The 24,842-nt window shown below is 36.5% G+C and overlaps 2 protein-coding genes and 2 long non-coding RNA genes across 19 annotated transcripts; 2 read left to right on the top strand and 2 right to left on the bottom strand.

Moving 5' to 3' along the window:
• Window positions 1–928: 928 nt before the first annotated feature.
• On the top strand, window positions 929–7,539 carry LOC147506811 (mitochondrial intermediate peptidase, mitochondrial-like). 15 transcript variants are annotated; one of them, XR_015193949.1, is made up of 6 exons: window positions 929–2,417; window positions 2,487–3,678; window positions 5,070–5,195; window positions 5,292–5,359; window positions 5,965–6,100; window positions 6,691–7,539. XR_015193949.1 is itself a non-coding variant. In XM_086558843.1 (6 exons), the coding sequence occupies exons 2-6, from the start codon at window positions 3,514–3,516 to the stop codon at window positions 6,700–6,702; spliced, it is 507 nt and encodes a 168-aa protein (XP_086414969.1). In that variant the 5' UTR covers window positions 1,013–2,653; window positions 2,905–3,513; the 3' UTR covers window positions 6,703–7,539. The 15 variants fall into 15 exon arrangements, 2 of the variants coding, with proteins under 2 accessions (XP_086414969.1, XP_086414968.1); XR_015193946.1 differs by having other exon boundaries at window positions 930–2,653; window positions 2,905–3,678; XR_015193954.1 differs by adding an exon at window positions 5,941–5,964 and having other exon boundaries at window positions 930–3,678; window positions 6,050–6,100.
• Window positions 7,540–9,748: 2,209 nt separating this feature from the next.
• LOC147506809 (uncharacterized) lies at window positions 9,749–19,880 on the top strand. The gene is made up of 3 exons (XM_086605844.1): window positions 9,749–12,054; window positions 12,311–12,366; window positions 17,910–19,880. The coding sequence occupies exons 1-3, from the start codon at window positions 10,876–10,878 to the stop codon at window positions 19,195–19,197; spliced, it is 2,523 nt and encodes an 840-aa protein (XP_086461970.1). The 5' UTR covers window positions 9,749–10,875; the 3' UTR covers window positions 19,198–19,880.
• LOC147506810 (uncharacterized) lies at window positions 13,633–14,230 on the bottom strand. Its single transcript, XR_015193944.1, has 3 exons — window positions 14,059–14,230; window positions 13,801–13,857; window positions 13,633–13,684 (listed from the first exon to the last, which is right to left on the bottom strand). It is a non-coding gene; the product is annotated as an uncharacterized LOC147506810 (long non-coding RNA).
• Window positions 19,881–21,155: 1,275 nt separating the features above from the next.
• LOC147506808 (uncharacterized) lies at window positions 21,156–23,132 on the bottom strand. Of its 2 annotated transcripts, XR_015193942.1 has the most exons (6): window positions 22,958–23,132; window positions 22,826–22,888; window positions 22,689–22,736; window positions 22,554–22,619; window positions 22,348–22,423; window positions 21,156–21,352 (listed from the first exon to the last, which is right to left on the bottom strand). It is a non-coding gene; the product is annotated as an uncharacterized LOC147506808 (long non-coding RNA). The 2 variants fall into 2 exon arrangements; XR_015193943.1 differs by lacking the exon at window positions 22,348–22,423 and having other exon boundaries at window positions 22,958–23,129.
• Between the last annotated feature and the right edge of the window lie 1,710 nt (window positions 23,133–24,842).

Raw genomic sequence — 24,842 nt, 5'->3', positions numbered from 1 at the left:
TCCGCTGATTTCCCCTCCACTCCTTAATCGAGAGGATGTACCCATATATGTTCCAAGGCCCATTTGCCAGAACATGTGCTCGTTCACTCTCCTCTTCAAACGTAATTCGGATATGATCTCTATCCACCATTTCCAAGCAAACTTCTTTCTTTGTTTGCCATAGTCTATGTACTTCTTCACTTAAATCTTCTAGCTGTATTTTGTGCCCTCCATATATTTTACCCATGAGTGTGAGCGGTCCATTAACTTGATCTGGGCCATTGATGCAGTCCAGTTCAATCACCCTTTGTAGTTTTTTCCTGAAGAATAGATTAAACATGTTCTGCTGAAGCTCCTCTATTCTCTTGTTTCCTTCCAGTATCATCTATGTATCTTGATGCTGTTCCATTCTAGTTTCCATCAACGCTCTTCCAAACTAACATAAAGAAATAGAGAGGAGGAAGCAAGGGAGTATCCTTCTTCCTAGCGGAGAATTAAAAGCGATGAGTCTAAGACGTTACAAGAGGTAAGAGAAATCAAAGATTAGAATATGAAAAGAGAAACTCTGTTATCGCCCACAGGAGAGGCTATACTGTTGAATAAAAAATTTGATGTTTGGGTAACAGGTTTTCATTTTTTAGAGTGAATGATATCTACTTTGTTAAAAATAGAATTATATATATATTTTTTGAAAGTAAACAAAATATGAAAATAAACCGTTAAAATATATTTGTGAAAATATATTTTAAAATAAGTTTATTTATCATTTTTTTCTTCGATAATCCATTTCCCCTCATCAAATCTAATATATATTTTGTTTTACAAGAAATCAACTTAGCGTTTAAAATAGATAGCATGGGTAAAATTGTATGAATGATTTATATTCGAAACTGTAATTCCTTGCCGAATGGCTACCATGGTATACTGGTATATATCAGAAACATTGTTTGGAATATTGGATGTCATTAGATCCTGGTGCCGATATTTGAAATATATCGTGATATTTTATGCTCTCAGGTTGGGGTTTAGGGTTTTTAATAATAGACTGAAGCTACGAGGAAGATTAGAGGTCGACCTCGAAAGAAAGAGGACCGTATCATTTCACTTTCAATTCTGTTAAAATGTTGCAACGTTTAGTTGTACTTCATAGTAGAATTAACACTACTACGAGTGTTGCTTCACATTTAAGACCCACCCTGATATCAACAACCCAACTCACTAGATTCATTTCTAGTATCGTCTCAAGACCCAATTTCACAGTAGAGTATCTCATTAACTCGTGTGGATTATCCCCAGAATCAGCTCTCAAAACTTCCAAAAAAATTGTTCTCAACGAATCCAAAACAGCTATACCTGACTCAGTTATCTATCTCTTCAAATCCTATGGTTTCACTGATAGCCACATTTCAAAACTCATTGCGGCCTATCCTCCATTTCTCCTAGCCTCTCCCGAGAAAACGTTGAAACCAAAGCTTGAATATTTCAAAAGCATTGGCATTTCAGGACCCAATCTTGGTAAACTACTATCCAAGGACGTATATTTCTTGGGAGGAAGCTTAGAGAATTCAATCATCCCTTCTATCAATTTCCTTAGAAGCCTTGCCCCCACAGATGATGGCATTGCCATTATTCTTCAACGGTTAAAGTGGTCTGCTAATTTAAAGGACAGAATGGGAGAAAACGTAGCCCTCCTGCAAGATCATGGTATGCCGAAATCTTTGATCTCAAAATTGATTATCAAAATTGATCTTGAATCCAACAAGCTTAATGCAAGTGTATTAGAACTCAAGAATATGGGTTTTAGTCCTTCAAGTAATGTATTCATTAGTGGATTACATATGCTTGTGGGGATGAAGAAGCCTATATGGGACTCGAAATTGGAGGCTTATAAGAGTTTTGGTTGGTCAGAAGATGAGGTTCTTTCCATGTTCAAGAAGAACCCCTTCGTAATGGCCGTTTCAGTGAAGAAGATCAATTTAGCAGTGAATTTCTTCATGAATGACCTGAATTGGACTAGGGATGATTTTATCAGGAACGCGACTGTATTTAATTTAAGCTTGGAAAAGAGAGTCTTTCCAAGATGTTACGTTCTTACAATACTTATCTCAAAGGGTCTAATAAGTTTTAATGGTATTGGTCAGGCATTAAGAGTAGCAGAATATGTGTTTTTGGCAAAGTATGTGCTCAGGTTTCAGCACGAGGAACCCAAACTCTTTGAGGAGTACCAAATTAAGTTGGAAGAATGTAATCTAGGCAATTGTTCAGGTTGATGGTAACTGGTTGGTTACATAAAACACGTGGGTAAATTATATGTTTCTATGAGACTGCAATTTCCTTAGCTTTGCCAATGGAGGCTCATCGACTTTTAAGAGGTGTTCTTGTCTCATTTTTCTAACAGTACACCCTCGCTGTTTAACTATGTGGATCTTGGTCTAAATGTAAGTTTTATAATTTAATCACCTCTAAGTATGTCTTTTAAGTTTACCATTCTGTGTTTTGTCTGTCAGCTTGTTGGTATATTGCAATACCGTACATGGAAAAAGCCAGATGATCTCTCGATGCTGTAAATTAAGGTTTTCAGTATATGGTCTCTCCTACCACTCTACATCCTAATGCAGTTAAAAAGAGTTAACATGTTTTCCTTAAAGTCCCTTCATCAATCTGGTGTGATAATGTAAGTGCAATCTCCCTAGTATCTAATCCAATTTTTCTACTAGAATCAAAGATGTGACTCTTTGTAACAAACATAACCTAGTTGTAACTGCTGAAGCAGTTGATTTTTCCAGCTGTAATAGATGGCATTAGAGTTAGTTGTAGTGTCTAGTTGTCACTAGAGTTAGATGTATTGCCTGATGACCTGTAAACAATATATTGACCTGTATTGTAAGATCACTTCACTTCAATGATTACAATTCATTTCTTCAGTTCTGTGTCACACTCAAACTGTGAAAGTTATTGTGAACTGCATTGGTCGAGCATTAATAGGAGCCGAAGACGTTGTCTTGGTGATATTTTTGATCAGGTATCATGATGAGGTAATTCAACATTAAAGTGAGTACTGACATATTTTCAAGTTGGATCCAAGGACTGGTGTAAGGATAATTTTAAGTTTATATTACTTGGTTAGGAGACTGGTTCTTCAATATGTTACTACTGTACAACAATGCACTGTTTCGAAAATTTGAATAGATGCTTACTTGAACCAGGGGCTGAAATTTATTTCTCATCTCGTTTCTATAGATTTCTGTTTGGCGATTATTTTTTGTGGTGTAATTGGTGTTGGAGAAAGTTTCCAGAATTGAAGACCATGTAGAAATTGTTGTTTAATACATCATTTCTGTTTCTTTCTTTTATCAGCTTATGTAATTTTCCATTTTGTCTATGTTTCATCCTCCTCACTCAGTTTCTTAATCAGATTCAATCTTTTTCACCTATTCCACACTTGAAGTGAATTAGCATAGAAAACATGGACCTATAGACGTAGTAGTAATACACAAGAGCTTCTAGCTCAATTGGTTCTGTACTCCTTTCGTCATGGGAAAGGTTGCAAGTTTGAATCTCGCTAAGTGTTGGTTGGAATTAATTTCTTGTGTAATTATGTACGTGATGAGCCTTTGGACTAGGCGAGCCTTTGGTCTAGAGACAGGGTGCTGCTACGATAGGTGGACCAGGGAGCAAAAACAAGTTTTCATTGGCAAGGTAAGTTCCCTTCGGGGTTGATGAGCCTTCGTGCTAGAGTCTTTTTTCAATGTAACTCCTAGTGTACCTCATATATACTAGGAGTATATTGGAGCAGTTAAATCTATCAGTGTTCTTATATATACTGCTAGAATAATTGTTCATTCCTCTTGAATAATTTACTGTACAGTTACATGAGCTGGTTTATCTTACAGAATCGAAGATTTTATGTAGCTTTAAGTTGTATCTAGATAATCAACTGTGGTCTACTGGCAAGAACGGAAACTTCTCCAAGTCTTTCTATTTTTCCATGTGTTCACACGCTCGAAAATCAGCGTGCTCGATCCTATTTTAGCTTTCCTTACTTATTTATTTGGAGGTCCAAAATTCCATCCCAAGTCTCTTTTTGTACGTGGTGTGCAACTTTGAATAAAATCCTTACCATAGACAACCTTCGTAAGTGGAAAAAAAATCATTGTCAATTGTTGGCTTGACAGCTTGTCGAATGGGGAGTCAGTCAATCACCTTTTCATTCGTGTTACTCTTGGAAGGTATGGTGTTACTTTGTCCATCAATCTTGGATTAAATGGGTATTTTGAGTTGCTCGCCGGTCAGTGGAAGATCTCTTAGTTTCCCGGGGATTGAGGGTGCATTCTTCAGAGGGTAATCATGGGATTTCCTGCCCTCTGCGATTATGTGGGGTTTGTGGTGGACAGATATAGAAGGCAATCAAGGCACTTTGAGTATAAAGTGAAGTGTGGATCAGATAGTTATTTCAATCAAAGGTTTGGTGGCTCACTGGGCATTGGTTTGGGAGGAGTGGAGGGATACTCCTTTTGATATTTTTGTGTTTAGATGGGACTCTCTTTTGGGCAATTGTCATGTGGACATTTGATCTGCCCCTGTTTATTTTTCTTTTTCTTCTTTCTTTTGATGTATATCCTTTAACTTTCATATTTTTCTTTTTCTTCTTTTGATGTTTAGTTTTGGCCTTGTATCACTCAATATGTATAAGAATATAGCAAGGTTTTACATAGTACAAAGTTCCCAAAAAATCCAGGGAGATGTCCTCTTAGAACTCTAACATTATCAATATAGTACATATAACTTCACCGATTAAGAACAAAAAGTTGTATCATATGGTTGTTTATATGTCAGTTCTTACAATAGTTCATAGGTGCCATCAGTGCTTACGCTTAGTTTTGCAAATTATTTTAAAATGACACCTAGTTTATAGTAATTGTCCATGTCGGTTACCATCTCTTATTGTGTTTAAGGCAAATATGGACACTTCAGTAGGTTTTCTATCAGTTTTACTTAACTCAATGTGTAGAAAATTTGTACTTGTATCCCTATTATATAAGAGTGTAAGTGTGTAACATTCAAATGACCATTTTGTACGTCCACTGCAGATTGTAGCTCTTGTTTGTGATTTCTCTTCTCCATCCGGCTCATCAATAGCAAGGCTGAACCATGGGGAAGTTGTAACTCTGTTCCATGAGTTTGGGCATGCTCTTCATTCTCTTCTTTCGAGAACGGTACGCATTCTCCCTTTGGTACCACTAAATTTTCCAAATTTTCCAAATTATCCATTATGACATTCTTTTCTTGCTGACATTCGGTCAACCCTACAGGACTACCAACATTTCTCGGGAGTCAGAGTAGTTATTGATTTGGCTGAAACACCATCACATCTTTTCAAGTGAGTAATTTGCTTTTGTTAACTCTCTCGTTTTAAAATTGTTTCTGAGGTCTCTTATAGCATAAAAATATTTCTTTGCCTCCTAAGAAAATTGTCATGAAAATTCTCTTGTGATTGTATCTTAAAGTGGGTAAATGTATACATATGCTTGTAAATCTCCACACACACAAAAGGAAAAAGAAAAAAAGAGTCCATGGAATTTCTCCCGTGCTAATCAACCGGAACATAAATAATAAAAAAACAAAAAGACAAAAAGAGTCGATTTCATCATGATTTGACATTTCCTTACAGAGTTGGAAGATGGAACATTATTCCCTAACCCCTTAAATTCTCTACTCCCTGGTAAAGGTGCAAATGGAACCCAAGACCTTGTGCCCAACCGCCCAAGGTTTGACCAGTCATCATGAAATGATTTCTATAATTGTATGCCCAGAAGAGTGATTCCTAAACATAAAGAGGTTTCCTTCTCCATTTTTTATTTGTTTTCCCTTCAGTTCATTCTCTTTTCCACTTACATTGTAGGTTCTTAAGTATACACTTGTTCAATGTAGAAGATCCACTTACTATTTGATGTCATACAGGTAATGTTTTTGCGCTTTTTCCAGGTACTATGCATGGGATTATCGATTCCTAAAAACATTTGCTAAACACTATTTGACTGGTGAAGTGATTCCTGAAAAACTTGTGCAGTCAATGAATTGTGCTAAAAAGATGTTTGCGGCAATTGAACTGCAGCGTCAGGTTAGTTGCCAGAGACCTGAAGTTTGAAGGCATATGTTCTTGCTACTTAAGTGCGTACATAACCCCTCACTCAGGTAGTGAGAGGTGAGTAACAAAGTAAGACACCTGACCTATCTCGGAACAAGACTGTAACTTTACTTCTCCTTACTTCTTACACTCCCCCTGAAGCTGAACATTCATAATTTGAATGTAAGCTTGAAACAAAACAAATACCACATTGCAACAGTTGTTCTATTGTTGGTCGCAATTCAGTGGAGTACCATTGGTAAGGTGAGGGTTATTACAAAACAAAACAAATACCACATTACAACAAGTTTGAGGTCATGCTAGAGCATATTTTGGAGAGAATATGCTCTTTCAAGAACAAACTTTAATGGAAGACTTTGCCCTAGTAAAGATAAAATGAAACATCAAGACTCGTGTGAGCCTCATAGTTTTGAATATTGGTTCTGGATGATAATGACGAGGCAACTATGATAAATACCCAATCTATTGGTTGCTATTAATTTAAGCTTGGAAAAGAGTCTTTCCAAGATGTTATGTTCTTCAAATGCTTATCTCAAAGGGTCTAATACGTTATAATGTTATAGGTAAGGCATTAAGAGAAGCAGAAGATGTGTTTTTGGCATAGTATGTGATCAAGTTTCAGCACGAGGAACCCAAACTCTTTGAGGAGTACCAAATGAAGTTGGGTACTCAAGGTTCGAATATTTCTTCCAAGGATGGATCTAAGAATGTGAAATTGTAGAATGTAATATAGGCAATTGTTCAGGTCGATGGTAACTGGTTGGTTACATAAACACGTGGGTAAATTATATGATTCTATGAGATTGCAATTTCCTTAGCTTTGCCAATGGAGGCTCATTGACTTTTAAGAGGTGTTCTTGTCTCATTTTTCTAACAGTACACCCTCGCTGTTTAACTATGTGGATCTTGGTCTAAATGTAAGTTTTATAATTTAATCACCTCTAAGTATGTCTTTTAAGTTTACCATTCTGTGTTTTGTCTGTCAGCTTGTTGGTATATTGCAATACCTTACATGGAAAAAGCCAGATGATCTCTCTGATGCTGTAAATTAAGTTTGTCAGTATATGGTCTCTGCTGCCACTCTACATTTTAATGCAGTTTAAAAGAGTTAACATGCTTTCCTCAAGGTCCTTTCATCAATCTTGGTGTGATAATGTCAGTGCAAACTCCCTAGGATCTAATCCCATTCTTCTACTAGAATCAAAGATGTGACTCTTTTTGTAACAAACATAACAGAATTCTGTTGTAACTGCTGAAGTAGTTGAATTATCCAGCTGTAATGGCTGACATCAGAGTCAGTTTTAGTGTCTAGCTGTCAATAGAGTTAGATGTATTGGCTGACGGCCTGTGTCCAATATATTGAACTGTATTGTATGAGCACGTCACTTCAATGGTTACAATTCATTTCTTCAGTTCCGCTTCACTGTGAAAGTTATTGTGAACAGCATTAATAGGCGCCGAGGGAGTTTGTGTTGGAGATAATTTTGATGATGTATCAAAATGAGGTAATTAAGCATTTTAACTCTTGAAATCATACTACATTTGCTTTAAGTTCTAGTCTGTTTGGGACCCTTAGTTTGAGAAAGCTGACAGTAGATGCTTCAAGTTCGAGTCTCTTGAGGACTCCTTAGTTGAATTCTATCTTGTGTGACAACACACAAGTATGCTGTACAACTGGATCGTCAAAGGCAGTAGACAAACACCAAGGTCTCCACTCAATAGATGACAATGATCTAATATCAATCTGAGCACGAGCCATACAGATATTATTCCTAATCTGCCCTCTGTTACGAGTCAAGTGAGGCCCTGACCAACTAGCAAATCTAGGGTGAGTATCAACAATCATGTCTATGTTAGGACAAAGACATCGAAAGTACTCATAACAATATGAGCACAGCCCATTTTTCCAGTATCCAACAAATAACGAGAAATTTATTTTTTTATAAAAAGAAGTGCATAAAGTATCTACTCACAGTTTTTAAAACTGAACAGCTTCCCGAAAGCGATACCCCGAAAGATCGACGTCGACTGTCGTGCGAAAAGACTATTTTCCTCGTTCAAAACCTTTTCAGTAAAACTCTCTATTTTTATTTCTAAAACTCTCGCTGTGTTTTTCCCTCAAAAACTCTACGTGAGAAAAACTCACCGAAAAACAAGAACAACAATTATCTATTTACTTACGGACTCTTATCCGTAACTGCTGGATATCCTATCTCTGTTTTATCTATTTTCATTATATTATCTTTATTATTATTATTATTCTTAGGAAAAAAAAGAATAAAAACACGGGGTGTTATAGTTATGCTTTAACTATGAGGGAATTTGTTACCCTAAAATGCCAGGCGAATGCAATCAAAAGTGCCACGACAAATATGGAGATCAAGCCAACAAGAAGTCATCTTGTCTACCTCTTGGAGACTCGATTTCTCAGTGTCGGTGCCGTTACGTAACAGAAGGCCGTTGCTGATATCTTCATGTATCTTTGAAAACGAGAACAAACTATAGATGAATAATGACCAAGGACGTCACGGTTTCTATTTCTCATTTTGTAAGTTAGGTGATTGATATGAAATGAAATTAACGGCATGGACTTCTAGTATCTCTACCAGTTGGACTAAATTGTGTATTCTCCCCAAACTTGGAAGAATAGCGGCATGGACAACGATGAATGTGGTTCTATACTTGTATTATAATGTTACTACAACAATGCACTATTTAGAACCTTTTGAACGGAGGAGCACTTGAACGCACTTATCAGATGTGTTGTTCATCTCATTTCTCTATATCTCTGCTTAGTGATCGGTATATGGAGAGGTGTCAGACTGTCAGCAGAAAGTTTTTCAGAATTTTGATCACCAGCATAAATTGTTGTTGCATCTATCACTTAGCCTTTCTTCTGTCACCTTAACTGCTTTTGAGTTTTCATTATGTTTCATGACTTTCATCCCTCCCAGTATGTCTGTCAATCAGAATCAATCTCAATCCTTTCTCACCTTTTCAACACCTCAAGTTGGAAGTTTACTCTTATCGGAAAAATGTTTAATGTTGGACTAGTCTAGCACAACAATTGACATAATAGTAAACAGAGAGTTCTCGATAAGATTAATGTACTAACTGATTTCTCTACCCCCGATCTTACCAGTCTTTCTCCAGGAACAGTGCTCATTCTCACTGACCGGCTGAACCCGAGTGGGTTGCCTACGTACCCCCTCTATGGGAGATCAAGCCAAACCGTAGTTCCTCCTTTTCTCTCTCCTCTCTTCTCCTTTATATATCTTCTAACCCCCCCCCCCCCCCTTTTCTCTAACCGCTCCAGACTCCCTTATCCCCTGATCCTCTTTCCCGTCCTCTCCTCACTAACTGTCCAACTGTCTCTTGATATATCACAGTTTTGCTATCGTACTCCCGTATGCCCCTTCACTATTCCGCCTCTCTTTGGGTCGCTGAACTCCCACTGTCCCTAAGCCCCTCCAAATTCCGCGCCCTTTACATGACTCGCAGACTGGATCACGTGCTCCCTCTTTCTCTTACCTTACGCTGCCTCGATCCCGTAGACATGTCATCTTGATGGTCATGAATTAGGCTGATACAATTAACACTTATAAGGAAAATAATTCTCGACACATGCAACCAAACAACTTCAGCCATTGTCACCAAATTCGGCGTTTTTTTGAAAAAAACGCGTTTAAAACCCGAGATATTGGCAAGGCGTTTGGGTCCAGTTTAAAACCCGGGTTTTTTAAAAAAACCCGTTTTAAACTTAAAAAACGTTTCAAACCCAAGATTTTGAAAATCTCCCATTTAAAACCTTTTTTTTTTTTTTTTAATCTAAAAGAAAACACGAGAACAAAAAAGAGTTTTGGAGTTTACCTTTTTGAAGAGTGAGCGTTAGATTGACTTATTGAGACAGTTCTATTTTGTTTTAGACTATTAATAATTAATTGGAAATTTTAAAGTTATTCTTATTTGTATAACTTAATTATGCCATTATGGTTGGTAATTAGTAATATCTTATTTAGAGTCGTGTTTTGGTACTGAATCTAAAACTTATAGTATTTGGATGAGTAATGATAATTTTATATTTTTATGTATTTGAATTTTCTTTCATTTGTATTATTTTTATTTTTATTTTATGTGTCTATTCTTTTTTCTACTCTTATAAAAAATCAAACTCCTTATCTATTACATTATTTATCATCGGTTTTTACCGTTTCTTTTACGTTTTAAACCCGTTTTTTATGCTCCAAGTTTTTTTACGTTTTTTTTTTTTTTTTTTTTTTTTTTTTTTTTTTTTTTTTTTTTCCGAGACGTTCCGTTTAAAACACAAACTAAGTTTTTTTTTCAAATACACCGTTTTAAACCCGTACCGTACTTGGTCTTCAGCGGTACAATTCCGTATACAGAAAATTGGTTTATAAATCCGAAATACTGGATAAGCAGATTCTCGGTATACTTTGCCGATATGTTTCGAATTTCTCTTTTATCAACAAATCCAAAAGACCAAAACAACAAGGAACATTTTCTGAAATATTGGATTAGATCCTGGTGCCGATATTTAAAATATATCAAGATATTTCGGCTGGGGTTTAGGGTTTTTACTTGATAGAAATTATGAGTGAAGGAACCGAAGAAGATTAGAGGTCGACCTTGAAAGAAAGAAGACCGTATCATTTCACTTTCTCCACTTTGGCTAACTTTCTACAAAAAAAAAACTAAACTACTCTTTACATTTTATCAATTCTGTTAAAATGTTGCAACGTTTGGTTGTACTTCATCACAGTAGAATTAACACTACGAGTGTTGTTTTAGATTTAAGACCCACCCTGATAACAACAACCCAACTCACTAGATTCATTTCCAGTGTCGTCTCAAGACCGAATTTCACAGAAGAGTACCTCATTAACTCGTGTGGGTTATCCCCAGAATCAGCTCTCAAAACTTCCAAAAAATTTGTTCTCAACGAATCCAAAACAGCTAAACTTGACTCAGTTATCTCTCTCTTCAAATCCTACGGTTTCACTGATAACCACATCTCAAAACTCATCGCTTACCACCCTCAATTTCTCCTAGCCTCTCCCGAGAAAACGTTGAAACCAAAGCTTGAATATTTCAAAAGCATTGGCATTTCAGGATCCAATCTTGGTAAACTACTCTCCAAGGACGTACATCTCTTGAGAAGAAGCTTAGAGAATTCTACCATCCCTTCTATCAATTTCCTTAGAAGCCTTGCCCCCACAGATGATGGCATTGCCATTATTCTTCAACGGTTAAAGTGGTCCACTAATTTACAGGACAAAATGGGAACAAATGTTGCCGTCCTGCAAGATCATGGTATGTCGAAATCTTTGATCTCAAAATTGATTATCAATAACCCTGGAGTTCTATGTCTTCAATCAGACAAGCTTAATGCAATTGTATTAGAACTCAAGAATATGGGTTTTAGTCCTTCAAGTAATGTGTTCGTTAGTGGATTACGTGTGCTTGTGGGGATGAAGAAGCCTATATGGGACTCGAAATTGGAGGCTTATAAGAGTTTTGGTTGGTCAGAAGATGAGGTTCTTTCCATGTTCAAGAAGAACCCCTTCGTAATGGCCGTTTCAGTGAAGAAGATCAATTTAGCAGTGAATTTCTTCATGAATAACCTGAATTGGACTAGGGATGATTTTGTCAGGAACGCGACTGTATTTAATTTAAGCTTGGAAAAGAGAGTCTTTCCAAGATGTTACGTTCTTGAAATACTTATCTCAAAGGGTCTAATAAGTTTTAATGGTATTGGTCAGGCATTAAGAGTAGCAGAAGATGTGTTTTTGGCAAAGTATGTGATCAAGTTTCAGCACGAGGAACCCAAACTCTTTGAGGAGTACCAAATTAAGTTGGGTACTCAAGGTTCGAATGTTTCTTCCAAGGATGGATCTAAGAATGTAATATAGGCAATTGTTCAGGTCGATGGTAACTGGTTGGTTACATAAACACGTGGGTAAATTATATGTTTCTATGAGACTGCAATTTCCTTAGCTTTGCCAATGGAGGCTCATCGACTTTTAAGAGGTGTTCTTGTCTCATTTTTCTAACAGTACACCCTCGCTGTTTAACTATGTGGATCTTGGTCTAAATGTAAGTTTTATAATTTAATCACCTCTAAGTATGTCTTTTAAGTTTACCATTCTGTGTTTTGTCTGTCAGCTTGTTGGTATATTGCAATACCGTACATGGAAAAAGCCAGATGATCTCTCGATGCTGTAAATTAAGGTTTTCAGTATATGGTCTCTCCTACCACTCTACATCCTAATGCAGGTAAAAAGAGTTAACATGTTTTCCTTAAAGTCCCTTCATCAATCTGGTGTGATAATGTAAGTGCAATCTCCCTAGTATCTAATCCCATTTTTCTACTAGAATCAAAGATGTGACTCTTTGTAACAAACATAACCTAGTTGTAACTGCTGAAGCAGTTGATTTTTCCAGCTGTAATAGATGGCATTAGAGTTAGTTGTAGTGTCTAGTTGTCACTAGAGTTAGATGTATTGCCTGATGACCTGTAAACAATATATTGACCTGTATTGTAAGATCACTTCACTTCAATGATTACAATTCATTTCTTCAGTTCTGTTTCACACTTAAACTGTGAAAGTTATTGTGAACTGCATTGGTTGAGCATTAATAGGAGCCGAAGACGTTGTCTTGGTGATATTTTTTATCAGGTATCATGATGAGGTAATTCAACATTAAAGTGAGTACTGACATATTTTCAAGTTGGATCCAAGGACTGGTGTAAGGATAATTTTAAGTTTATATTACTTGGTTAGGAGACTGGTTCTTCAATATGTTACTACTGTACAACAATTCACTGTTTCGAATATTTGAATAGATGCTTACTTGAGCCAGGGGCTGAAATTTATTTCTCATCTCGTTTCTATAGATTTCTGTTTGGCGATTATTTTTTGTGGTGTAATTGGTGTTGGAGAAAGTTTCCAGAATTGAAGACCATGTAGAAATTGTTGTTAAATATATCATTTCTGTTTCTTTCTTTTATCAGCTTATGTAATTTTCCGTTTTGTCTATGTTTCATCCTCCTCACTCAGTTTCTTAATCAGATTCAATCTTTTTCACCTATTCCACACTTGAAGTGAATTAGCATAGAAAACATGGACCTATAGACGTAGTAGTAATACACAAGAGCTTCTAGCTCAATTGGTTCTGTACTCCTTTCTTCATGGCAAAGAGGTGATTTAACACTCAATTGTATTTTATATTCTATTTGTGTGTGACATATTGGCATGCACACTTTAGTTGCAATGACACTGAGTTGCATAAAGTCCTTCATCCAACGCAGGTCATCGGAGTTGCCGAGTTGGTTAATCACGCCATATGTTTCTTATGAGTAATCTACGTTTTTAAATTCTTTCCATTTACTAAAAGTTGCAAACCAAAGATAATCTAATTGCGTAATATATTTGACATTGATTTTAGCTCAAAGCCTAAAAAAAAGTACTTATATAAACTACAAAGTACCTTAATGTAGATTGTCCAGGTACAAAGCAACTTGCTCACTACTGATCACTAATACAAATCAAAGTGGTGAGAACTGACCATAGACCGTACTAACTGTAATGAATCACAAAATGATAGAACATCAATTAACGCAAAATGACGAAGAAGGACAGATAGTGAAATACCTGTTGACTAATTCCTTATTATCCCATTCTTCAACCATTCTACAGGAAACTCACCACCTGAATCAAACTTAAAATATAATTTACACAAATGTTACAACAAACCTATACTGAAAATGCAATAAATCAAAGACTTAACAACGTTATATAACAGAACAACATAAATTTCAATAAAATTCATCAAAAACAAACTGAAAATCTCAACTTATCTTCAAATTTAAGCTTACTACGCAATACCCAAATTGTAAAAACCAAACTTACCTTCGAAAACAATGATAGAACTGGATATCCCTTGAAAAGCTTGCAGAGAACACCATGACGTTTGGGGTTTCCAATTGGTTTGATGCTTGATTATGTTCGAAGAGAAATAGATTGAATTCTAATCCTAATTGGAGAGAGAGAGTTGTTGAGAAGTTTTGTTAAGGGACGGAAATAACGAAAATGCCCCTGTGACGGATACAACGTGACACCAAATCACTATTCCTGGTACCCCATATTTTTCTAATATAGTAAGATATAAGAAATATGCAAATTGCGTTGGTATAGTTTGACTAGGGGGGTGTTTGTTTTTTCTGGATTTAACATTCATAGCCTCTTAAACTTAAGTTTTAAGCATTAAGAGGTTCAAAAACTTGTTTGTTTTTTTAAATAGTTTAAGTATCCAATGATATTTTAGCGTTCAGCATTCAACAATCTCAAACTTGTTAAATTTGTTTGTTTCTCCTGAATGCTGAATTCTAATACTCGAAACAAGGAAGTCCCTTATTGCTCTTTCTTAAGAACCCAATCTCAAAAACCCATATACTTTATTACCTTGACCTTTATCGCTTCAAAATGAGCTCTTCAAAATTTGATGTTTGGGTAATAGGTTTTCATTTTTTTAGAGTGAATGATATCTACTTTGTTAAAAATAAAATTATATATATATTTTTTGAAAGTAAACAAAATATGAAAAATAAACCATTAAAATATATTTGTGAAAACATATTTTAAAATAAATTTATTTATTATTTCTTTTCTTCGACAATCCATCTCCCCTCCTCAAATCTAATATATATTTTGTTTTACAAGAAATCAACTTAGCGTTTAAAATAGATAGCATGGGTAAAATTGTATGAATGATTTATATTCGAAACTGTAATTCCTTGCCGAATGGCTGCCATGGTATACAGGTATATATCAAAAACATTGTTTGGAATATTGGATGTCATTAGATCCTGGTGCCGACATTTGAAATATATCGTGATATTTTACGCTCTCAGGTTGGGGTTCAAGGTTTTTAATAATAGACTGAAGCTGTGAGTGAAAGAGATGACTGAGGAAGATTAGAGGTCGACCTCGAAAGAAAGAAGACCGTATCATTTCACTTTCAATTCTGTTAAAATGTTGCAACGTTTAGTTGTACTTCATAGTAGAATTAACACTACTACGAGTGTTGCTTCACATTTAAGACCCACCCTGATAACAACAACCCAACTCACTAGATTCATTTTCAGTGTCGTCTCAAGACCGAATTTCACAGAAGAGTATCTCATTAACTCGTGTGGATTATTTCCTCATTACTTGAATAATTCTGTTCATAAGAATTTCCTCTTGCCACTAGCCCCTGACCTGCATCAATGCTATTCTCTACACGTGTCTTCTTCATCAACTCATAAGAAAAAAGTCTTGCACTTTGAACTTAAATCAAGATCGGCGACTTCTGCGTTCATGAATGTAGTCATTAGATGCTCATAGTTTTACGGCAAGGAGAATATTAAACATGCCGCTTGATCCTCATCATCTATCTTCATACCAACATTCAAATAATCCGCTTAGGCGTCGTGAAACTCACTAACATGCTCTTGCATCGTTGAACCATCGACCATCGTAATGATAAAGACGCTTCTTAAGGTACATCTTGTTCATCATGCTCTTGGTCATATACATAGACTCTAGTTTGAGCCAAATCGGCAAATGTATTTTCTCCCCATCACACTATACATAACCTCATTAGCAAGACATAACCGGATAGATGAACAAGCTTGAAGGTCGAACTCTTCCCAATCATCATTACTCATACTCGCGACCTTAGATTTAATCCCCTTTAAAGCCTTGTGCAAAACCTTGTTGGATGAGGATGTCCTTTACTTGGACTTGCCAAATCCCAAAGTTATTCTTCCCATTAAACTTCTACTTCAAACCTTTGCGTTTGACATCTTGGGAGCCATCTTTCAAGTAACACACAATAACTTCAAAAGAAACAGTTTCACCTCGAATTTAGTCGAACACCTTGTTTTACACAAATTTTGAGCACTAAACTCAAAATCCCAGTCGTTATACCTACGCCTCACGATACCAATTGTTGTGAATATATAAGTCAACGGAAACAAGCGTTACCCGACAAAATCCGGATCAATCCTACACAAAGATCGATCCTTCACACTAGACAAGACTTCAACACCCTCCGGGCAATATCCCAACACTTCCGATATCAAATAACAAGCGTATAAAGTAAAACAATTAATGTAAAGGGAGAACAAACCACAAGGCGAGATATATATGGTTCGGCAATTTGCCTACTTCCACACTACTTGAGTTCCAAGCTTTACTAGATGTCACGAGTAGCAGATTACAAGTCTCTCAAGTCACTCACAAAGAATGAACTCTCAACTCACAAAAAATTGCTCTCTTATAATCTCTCTCTTTCTTGGTTTTGGAAAAAGTTAGGTTTTCCAAAAGACTGATTTTGTTTTTATACCAAAAAACCAAAACCGCGGTTACTGTAGCGAAGCCCACAAACAAAAGGCCTAAGCTGGCAGGTGGCTGTAGCCGCTTCGGCGCCGGTCGCCAATTCATCTGGACCATGGCCTAAGTCGCCCACTCTGGCCTTGGCAGCGCTCTGAATGTGAAAAACAGAGAAAAACTCGTTTTTCTCTACAATATTGAAATCGCGAATTCGGGATGTTTTGTTATTTGTAAACTGAAAATTATATTAATTAAGTTATTTTATAGTTAAACATACAGCCAGAAAAGAGGATCCGATCAGAAGGTTATACTTTAACTATGCGGGAATTTGTTACCCTAAAATGCCAGACGAATGCAATCAAAAGTGCCACGACAAATATGGAGATCAAGCCAAGAAGAAGTCATCTTGTCTACCTCTTGGAGACTCGATTTCTCAGTGTCGGTGCCAGTTACGTAACAGAAGGCCGTTGCTGATATCTTCATGTATCTTTGAAAACGAGAACAAACTATAGATGAATAATGACCAAGGACGTCACGGTTTCTATTTCTCATTTTGTTAGTTAGGTGGTGATTGATATGAAATGAAATTAACGGCATGGACTTCTAGTAGTTGGACTAAATTGTGTATTCTCCCCAAACTTGGAAGAATAGCGGCATGGACAACGATGAATGTGGTTACATAATTTCCTGGTTCTATACTTCTATTATAATGTTACTACAACAATGCACTATTTAGAACCTTTTGAACGGAAGAGCACTTGAACGCACTTCTCAGATGTGTTGTTCATCTCATTTCTATATATCTCTGCTTAGTGATCGGTATATGGAGAGGTGTCAGACTGTCAGCAGAAAGTTTTTCAGAATTTTGATCACCAGCATAAAAGTGTTGTTGCATCTATCACTTAGCCTTTCTTCTGTCACCTTAACTGCTTTTGAGTTTTCATTATGTTTCATGACTTTCATCCCTCCCAGTATGTCTGTCAATCAGAATCAATCTCAATCCTTTTTCACCTTTTCAAAACCTCAAGTTGGAAGTTTACTCTTATAAGGTTACACCTCTAGCACAACAATTGACATAATAGTAAACAGAGAGTTCTCGATAAGATTACACTTATAAGGAAAATAATTCTCGACACATGCAACCAGAGAACTTCAGCAGTACAGTTCTAAAAACAAATTCCGTATACAGAAAATTGGTTTATAAATCCGAAATACCGGACAAGCAGATTCTCGGTATACTTTGCCGATATGTTTCGAATTTCTTTTTTATCAACAAATCCAAAGGACCAAAACAACAAGGAACATTTTCTGAAATATTGGATTAGATCCTGGTGCCGATATTTCGGCTGGGGTTTAGGGTTTTTACTTGATAGAAATTATGAGTGAAGGAACCGAAGAAGATTAGAGGTCGACCTTGAACTTTCTCCACTTTCGGTAAGTTCTACAAAAAAACTAAACTTCTCTTTACAGTTTATCAATTCTGTTAAAATGTTGCAACGTTTGGTTGTACTTCATAGTAGAATTAACACTACTACGAGTGTTGCTTTACATTTAAGACCCACCCTGATATCAACAACCCAACTCACTAGATTCATTTCTAGTATCGTCTCAAGACCCAATTTCACAGTAGAGTATCTCATTAACTCGTGTGGATTATCCCCAGAATCAGCTCTCAAAACTTCCAAAAAAATTGTTCTCAACGAATCCAAAACAGCTAAACTTGACTCAGTTATCTATCTCTTCAAATCCTATGGTTTCACTGATAGCCACATCTCAAAACTCATCGTTGACCACCCTCAACTTCTCCTGGCCTCTCCCGAGAAAAGGTTAAAACCAAAGATTGAATATTTCAAAAGCATTGGCATTTCAGGACCCAATCTTGGTAAACTACTATCCAAGGACGTAGATCTCTTGAGAAGAAGCTTAGAGAATTCTACCATCCCTTTCATCAATTTCCTTAGAAGCCTTGCCCCCACAGATGATGGCATTGCCACTATTCTTCAACGGTTAAAGTGGTCCACTAATTTACAGGACAAAATGGGAACAAATGTTGCCGTCCTGCAAGATCATGGTATGCCGAAATCTTTGATCTCAAAATTGATTATCAAGAACCCTCGAGTTCTATGTCTTCAATCGGACAAGCTTAATGCAAGTGTATTAGAACTCAAGAATATGGGTTTTAGTCCTTCAAGTAATGTATTCGTTAGTGGATTACATGTGCTTGTGGGGATGAAGAAGCCTATATGGGACTCGAAATTGGAGGCTTATAAGAGTTTTGGTTGGTCAGAAGGTGAGGTTCTTTCCTTGTTCAAGAAGCACCCCTTCGTAATGGCCGTTTCAGTGAAGAAGATGAATTTAGCAGTGAATTTCTTCACGAATAACCTGAATTGGACTAGGGATGATTTTGTCAGGAACGCGACTGTTATTAATTTAAGCTTGGAAAAGAGAGTCTTTCCAAGATGTTACGTTCTTGAAATACTTATCTCAAAGGGTCTAATGAGTTTTAATGGTATTGGTCAGGCATTAAGAGTAGCAGAAGATGTGTTTTTGGCAAAGTATGTGATCAAGTTTCAGCACGAGGAACCCAAACTCTTTGAGGAGTACCAAATTAAGTTGGGTACTCAAGGTTCGAATATTTCTTCCAAGGATGGATCTAAGAATGTGAAATTGTAGAATGTAATATAGGCAATTGTTCAGGTCGATGGTAACTGGTTGGTTAAATAAACACGTGGGTAAATTATATGATTCTATGAGATTGCAATTTCCTTAGCTTTGCCAATGGAGGCTCATTGACTTTTAAGAGGTGTTCTTGTCTCATTTTTCTTACAGTACACCCTCGCTGTTTAACTATGTGGATCTTGGTCTAAATGTAAGTTTTATAATTTAATCACCTCTAAGTATGTCTTTTAAGTTTACCATTCTGTGTTTTGTCTGTCAGCTTGTTGGTATATTGCAATACCGTACATGGAAAAAGCCAGATGATCTCTCTGATGCTGTAAATTAAGTTTGTCAGTATATGGTCTCTGCTGCCACTCTACATTTTAATGCAGTTTAAAAGAGTTAACATGCTTTCCTTAAAGTCCCTTCATCAATCTGGTGTGATAATGTAAGTGCAATCTCCCTAGTATCTAATCCCATTTTTCTACTAGAATCAAAGATGTGACTCTTTGTAACAAACATAACCTAGTTGTAACTGCTGAAGCAGTTGATTTTTCCAGCTGTAATAGATGGCATTAGAGTTAGTTGTAGTGTCTAGTTGTCACTAGAGTTAGATGTATTGCCTGATGACCTGTAAACAATATATTGACCTGTATTGTAAGATCACTTCACTTCAATGATTACAATTCATTTCTTCAGTTCTGTGTCACACTTAAACTGTGAAAGTTATTGTGAACTGCATTGGTCGAGCATTAATAGGAGCCGAAGACGTTGTCTTGGTGATATTTTTGATCAGGTATCATGATGAGGTAATTCAACATTAAAGTGAGTACTGACGTATTTTCAAGTTGGATCCAAGGACTGGTGTAAGGATAATTTTAAGTTTATATTACTTGGTTAGGAGACTGGTTCTTCAATATGTTACTACTGTACAACAATGCACTGTTTCGAAAATTTGAATAGATGCTTACTTGAACCAGGGGCTGAAATTTATTTCTCATCTCGTTTCTATAGATTTCTGTTTGGCGATTATTTTTTGTGGTGTAATTGGTGTTGGAGAAAGTTTCCAGAATTGAAGACCATGTAGAAATTGTTGTTTAATATATCATTTCTGTTTCTTTCTTTTATCAGCTTATGTAATTTTCCGTTTTGTCTATGTTTCATCCTCCTCACTCAGTTTCTTAATCAGATTCAATCTTTTTCACCTATTCCACACTTGAAGTGAATTAGCATAGAAAACATGGACCTATAGACGTAGTAGTAATACACAAGAGCTTCTAGCTCAATTGGTTCTGTACTCCTTTCGTCATGGGAAAGGTTGCAAGTTCGAATCTCGCTAAGTGTTGGTTGGAATTAATTTCTTGTGTAATTATGTATGTGATGAGCCTTTGGACTAGGTGAGCCTTTGGCCTAGAGACAGGGTGCTGCTACGATAGGTGGACCAGGGAGCAAAAACAAGTTTTCATTGGACAAGGTAGGTTCCCTTCGGGGTTGATGAGCCTTCGTGCTAGGGTCTTTTTTCAATGTAACTCCTAGTATACCTCATATATACTAGGAGTATATTGGAGTAGTTAAATCTATCAGTGTTCTCATATATACTGCTAGAATAATTGTTCATTCCTCTTGAATAATTTACTGTACAGTTACATGAGCTGGTTTATCTTACAGAATCGAAGATTTTATGTAGCTTTAAGTTGTATCTAGATAATCAACTGTGGTCTACTGGCAAGAACAGAAACTTCTCCAAGTCTTTCTATTTTTCCATGTGTTCACACGTCCGCTGATTTCCAGGATCCCCTTATCCTACCACCACAGGGTAAATAATCATCAACGGAATGTGGACAGGATTAATCTACATCGACAATGGCTAGGGGACTAGAATAGAACCCATTACAAGACCCAAAGAAATTTGGGTGTGGAATTATATAAACCATAGTAAGCTCCTTGCGCGAAAAAGAAATTGGAGGATCCAATTAATAAAACTCATGCCATAAATGACGAGATAAAATAACAATTGCATACAAGTTTGACAATCCAAAGTCTCCGCATATTAACCAGTCATAACAAATCCTAAGCCTTACATATAGACTTTAGTTATACATCTGCATACCACTGAAACAGCAACAGATTATCCGGTTATGCTTGGATCCACTTTGTTAATAGGATTTTCCTGCACCAAGATGTTGGTTTTAACTGTTAGAATCTAGAGGTTAGTTGTACTAGCAAGCAATTGCTGCATATCAAAGGTTGTCCGGATTCACAATGAAATAATAATGTAAAAAAGGGTTTCAAATTATATGACGATGTATCAGAAACAAATGGATAAAGTTAACAAGAACCAACATGTTGAGAGTGAAATACAGACAACAAATTTCTCAAAGCTTAGGAGTCCATTCTTTAGACTTTCAATTGGTTACTTTTCTTTTCTTTTTCTTTCCTTCCCAACTAAAACAAACGCAGTCTGAGAGTGTATTTGTTTACCTGGAATCACATTTGAGGAATGGAGTCAAATAAAATCCATGGTGGAACACCCACTTTTGGGCAGTTTGGGAGGCTTGGAATCCATTAGAATTGGATTCTAAACATACCCCATGTTCTTTTACAAAGTATTTGAGAGACCCATGTTGATCCAACAAAACTGTGGACTATGTCACATGCACAATTCAGTGGCGCCAAAAGATATCAGGTTATGTATGCCTTGTCCAACTCTCACCCAAACTCCCAAATTCTGGTTCTCTCCCTTGATTATTCTCATCAACCATTGATTTTACTGGTATGTGTTCTTTCTTCAATTCATTTTAAATTTTCTTGTTAGGGTTTCGATAGTATCATTCTTATGAATATATGAGATCTTTTAGATTGATTTTTTGTTTCATTATAATGTATATACAGTGCACCAACTAGGAATTGAACAGCTTCCAATTCAAATCTATTTCTAATTAGTTTGTAATTCCAGTTGCCAAACGCACTCTAAAACAACTGCAGCCTAAAGAATAATAATTGGGAAAAAAAAATTAATCTCACGTAGGACCACGTATGATATAGAAACAATTTAGAATACACCAACATCTTGAAAACTAATTTCCAAGCCTGACCAACTATACTTTAGCAATGAATCAAAGTTGAAACAAGGTGAACTTAATACATATAATAGGATATATATACCTTCGGCCACCATCTTCATTAGCAGGTGGTTTGAAGTGAGGAAAAATAGCACCGACGAAAAGGCGAGCCAGGGGAACTGCAAAGAAGAAACGAATAAAGTCCGATAATGTGTGTAAACCATTTTTATCTATATATAATAATAGCCAAGTCTTATTAGCTACAGATACTGATAAAAAAACAAATAGTTGGGAATGAATGAGACTCACCTCAGGCTCTTTTTCTTCGTCTTCGTCTTCGTCCGTCTTCGTCTTCGTCGTACTTTTTGTTGTCCTCTGTTGGAATAAATAAATAAAATTAAAGAAAAAATAGGAAAATTGAGAAAGATACATGAAAATCCATACCTCCACCAAGACGCCAAGTGTTGACGTCGTCGTCCTTTTTTGGTGGCTCTGTTGGAATAAATAAAAGCAAAAAATTTAATTGTTAGGAAACAAAAGAACCCGACGGAAAATTGAGAAAGATGTGTGAAGATCCATACCTCGACCAGTCGTGTTACTAATGTCCTCCCAAGTGTTGACGTCGTTGTCCTTTTTTGGTGGCTCTGTTGGAATAAATAAATAAAATTAAAGAAAAAATAGGAAAATTGAGAAAGATACGTGAAGATCCATACCTCCACCAAGACCGCGCCGCTGGATAAGCCTAGCAGCTGATGATGTTGTTCGAGTTGAAAGTCCTCGAGGAGTAATTAGATGACGAGTAAGGGCTCTCCATGCCGCCATTTTGTTATTAAAAGAGGAGTTGGTTTCACTGTTTTTTTGTATAAGGCTGAGTTCAATGGCTCCCTATCCCTCAATGAAGTAGAGCTAAAGTAAATGAAGTAGAGCTAAAGTCAACATATTTTACTCTCTATCTCTATTTTCCTCTCTATATATAGAGAGTAAAATAGAGATATATAGAGAAAAAAAAATAGAGATAGAAAGAAATTTTTTATATATATACATGTAAAAAATAATGATGAAAAATATGTTGACTTTAAATTGATTTACCCTTTAGACTACTTTTAAAGGGATAGGGGAGCCGGACCCAAAAAACTGAATTAAGGAATGTCCACATGAAACTCTTAAAAGCCTGGAAAACCCCGTTTGAACGTGATGCCCTTAGAACTTAAAACCGGCCCAATTCATCTCACCTTTTCATCTGATATCTTTTTTTTTTTTTTTTTTTTTTTTTTTTAAGATAAAAGGAAACACTTCCAAACTAGGAAGTGCTCCCCAGAGAGTGCATACATAATTCAATCAGCGACCTTGCAATAGCAGGGTTTAAACTATAGTGCGGGGGGCTCACCTTTCCCTAACCGCTAGTGCATCAGCTACAAAGTTTGAGTTTCTACTAATATAATAGAAAGTACAATCATCCAAAACAAAAATATTGCCATAAATGTCGTGAGCCACCGAAGTAGCTCCCCTAAGATAGGTTTGTCCCTCTACGCTCCAAAATCTCAGCAAGTTTTTGGCAGTTCGTCAAAATGGCGATGTTTCGAATCTGCATGCGTTGTAAAAGCTCTAGGCCTCCTCGGATGGCTCGAGCCTCTGCCTCTTCTGGATTAGCACTTTTGCCTCTGTCATGTCCAGCCTCCCAATGCAATAACCAAAATTATTCCAAATGGCAAAACCTAAACCTACCTGTTTAGTATTACTATCCCACGAGGCATCTATAGTGAGGTAACAACAATTATCGGTTATATGAGGCCAGGCATTTACATGTTTGTTTCTAGCAAACAGTTTCTTGGTGTTAGTGATGAAAGTTGAAACTTTGGAGATGATGCCAAAAAAATTTGTTTGTTTGTTGTTGAAGATAATATCGTTACTGCTAGTCCATATGGAGTACATGATTGAGGCGAGTTCACTTAGGGTGTCTTTAATATCATTTTTACAATTTAGCATAGTGGTGATATTTATGATGATGGAGATGATAGAATCATCGCTATTCTAATGATCAGTTCTGATAGAGAGTTTAGAACCATACCATGTGTCTGAGCATGACACAATGAAAGAGCGCATGATGAGTAGATTCCACCTGATTATTGCAACGTGGGCAAGTAGCTGAGGGGATGATATTCCAATTTTTCAGATTTTCTCTTGTGGGCAAGCTGTTTCTGATTGCTTTCCAAAAGAACAATTTGACTTTCTCCGCTGTGTTGAGATTCCATATGCTTTTCCAGAGTTGACGATTTTGGTTTTGATCTGCATTTGTGTTTTCACTAAGGTATTTGTAAACAGACTTCACTGTTAATTACCCATTTGTTTCCTCTAACCATCTGATAGAGTCGGTGTGTTCTTGCCGACTAAGAGGCACTTTCAAAATTTCCTTGACAGTGGCTGGGAGAAAGATGATATCCAAAACATTTCTTTTCCAAGAGCAGTTTTTTGGATCAATAAGATTGGCTACGCACCTATATGGGACTACAGGTAGCAGGGGTCCCATGGGTTTGTTGTATGGTAGAGTTGGTATCCAAGGATCGAGCCAGATATCAATGTCATTTCCAGTCCCAATAT

This window comes from Coptis chinensis, chromosome 4 (assembly GCF_015680905.1).
Source record: "Coptis chinensis isolate HL-2020 chromosome 4, ASM1568090v1, whole genome shotgun sequence".
Lineage (NCBI taxonomy): Eukaryota > Viridiplantae > Streptophyta > Magnoliopsida > Ranunculales > Ranunculaceae > Coptis > Coptis chinensis.
The sequence above is the reverse complement of the archived record's forward strand: the minus strand, read 5'-3'. Positions and strand labels throughout refer to the sequence as shown.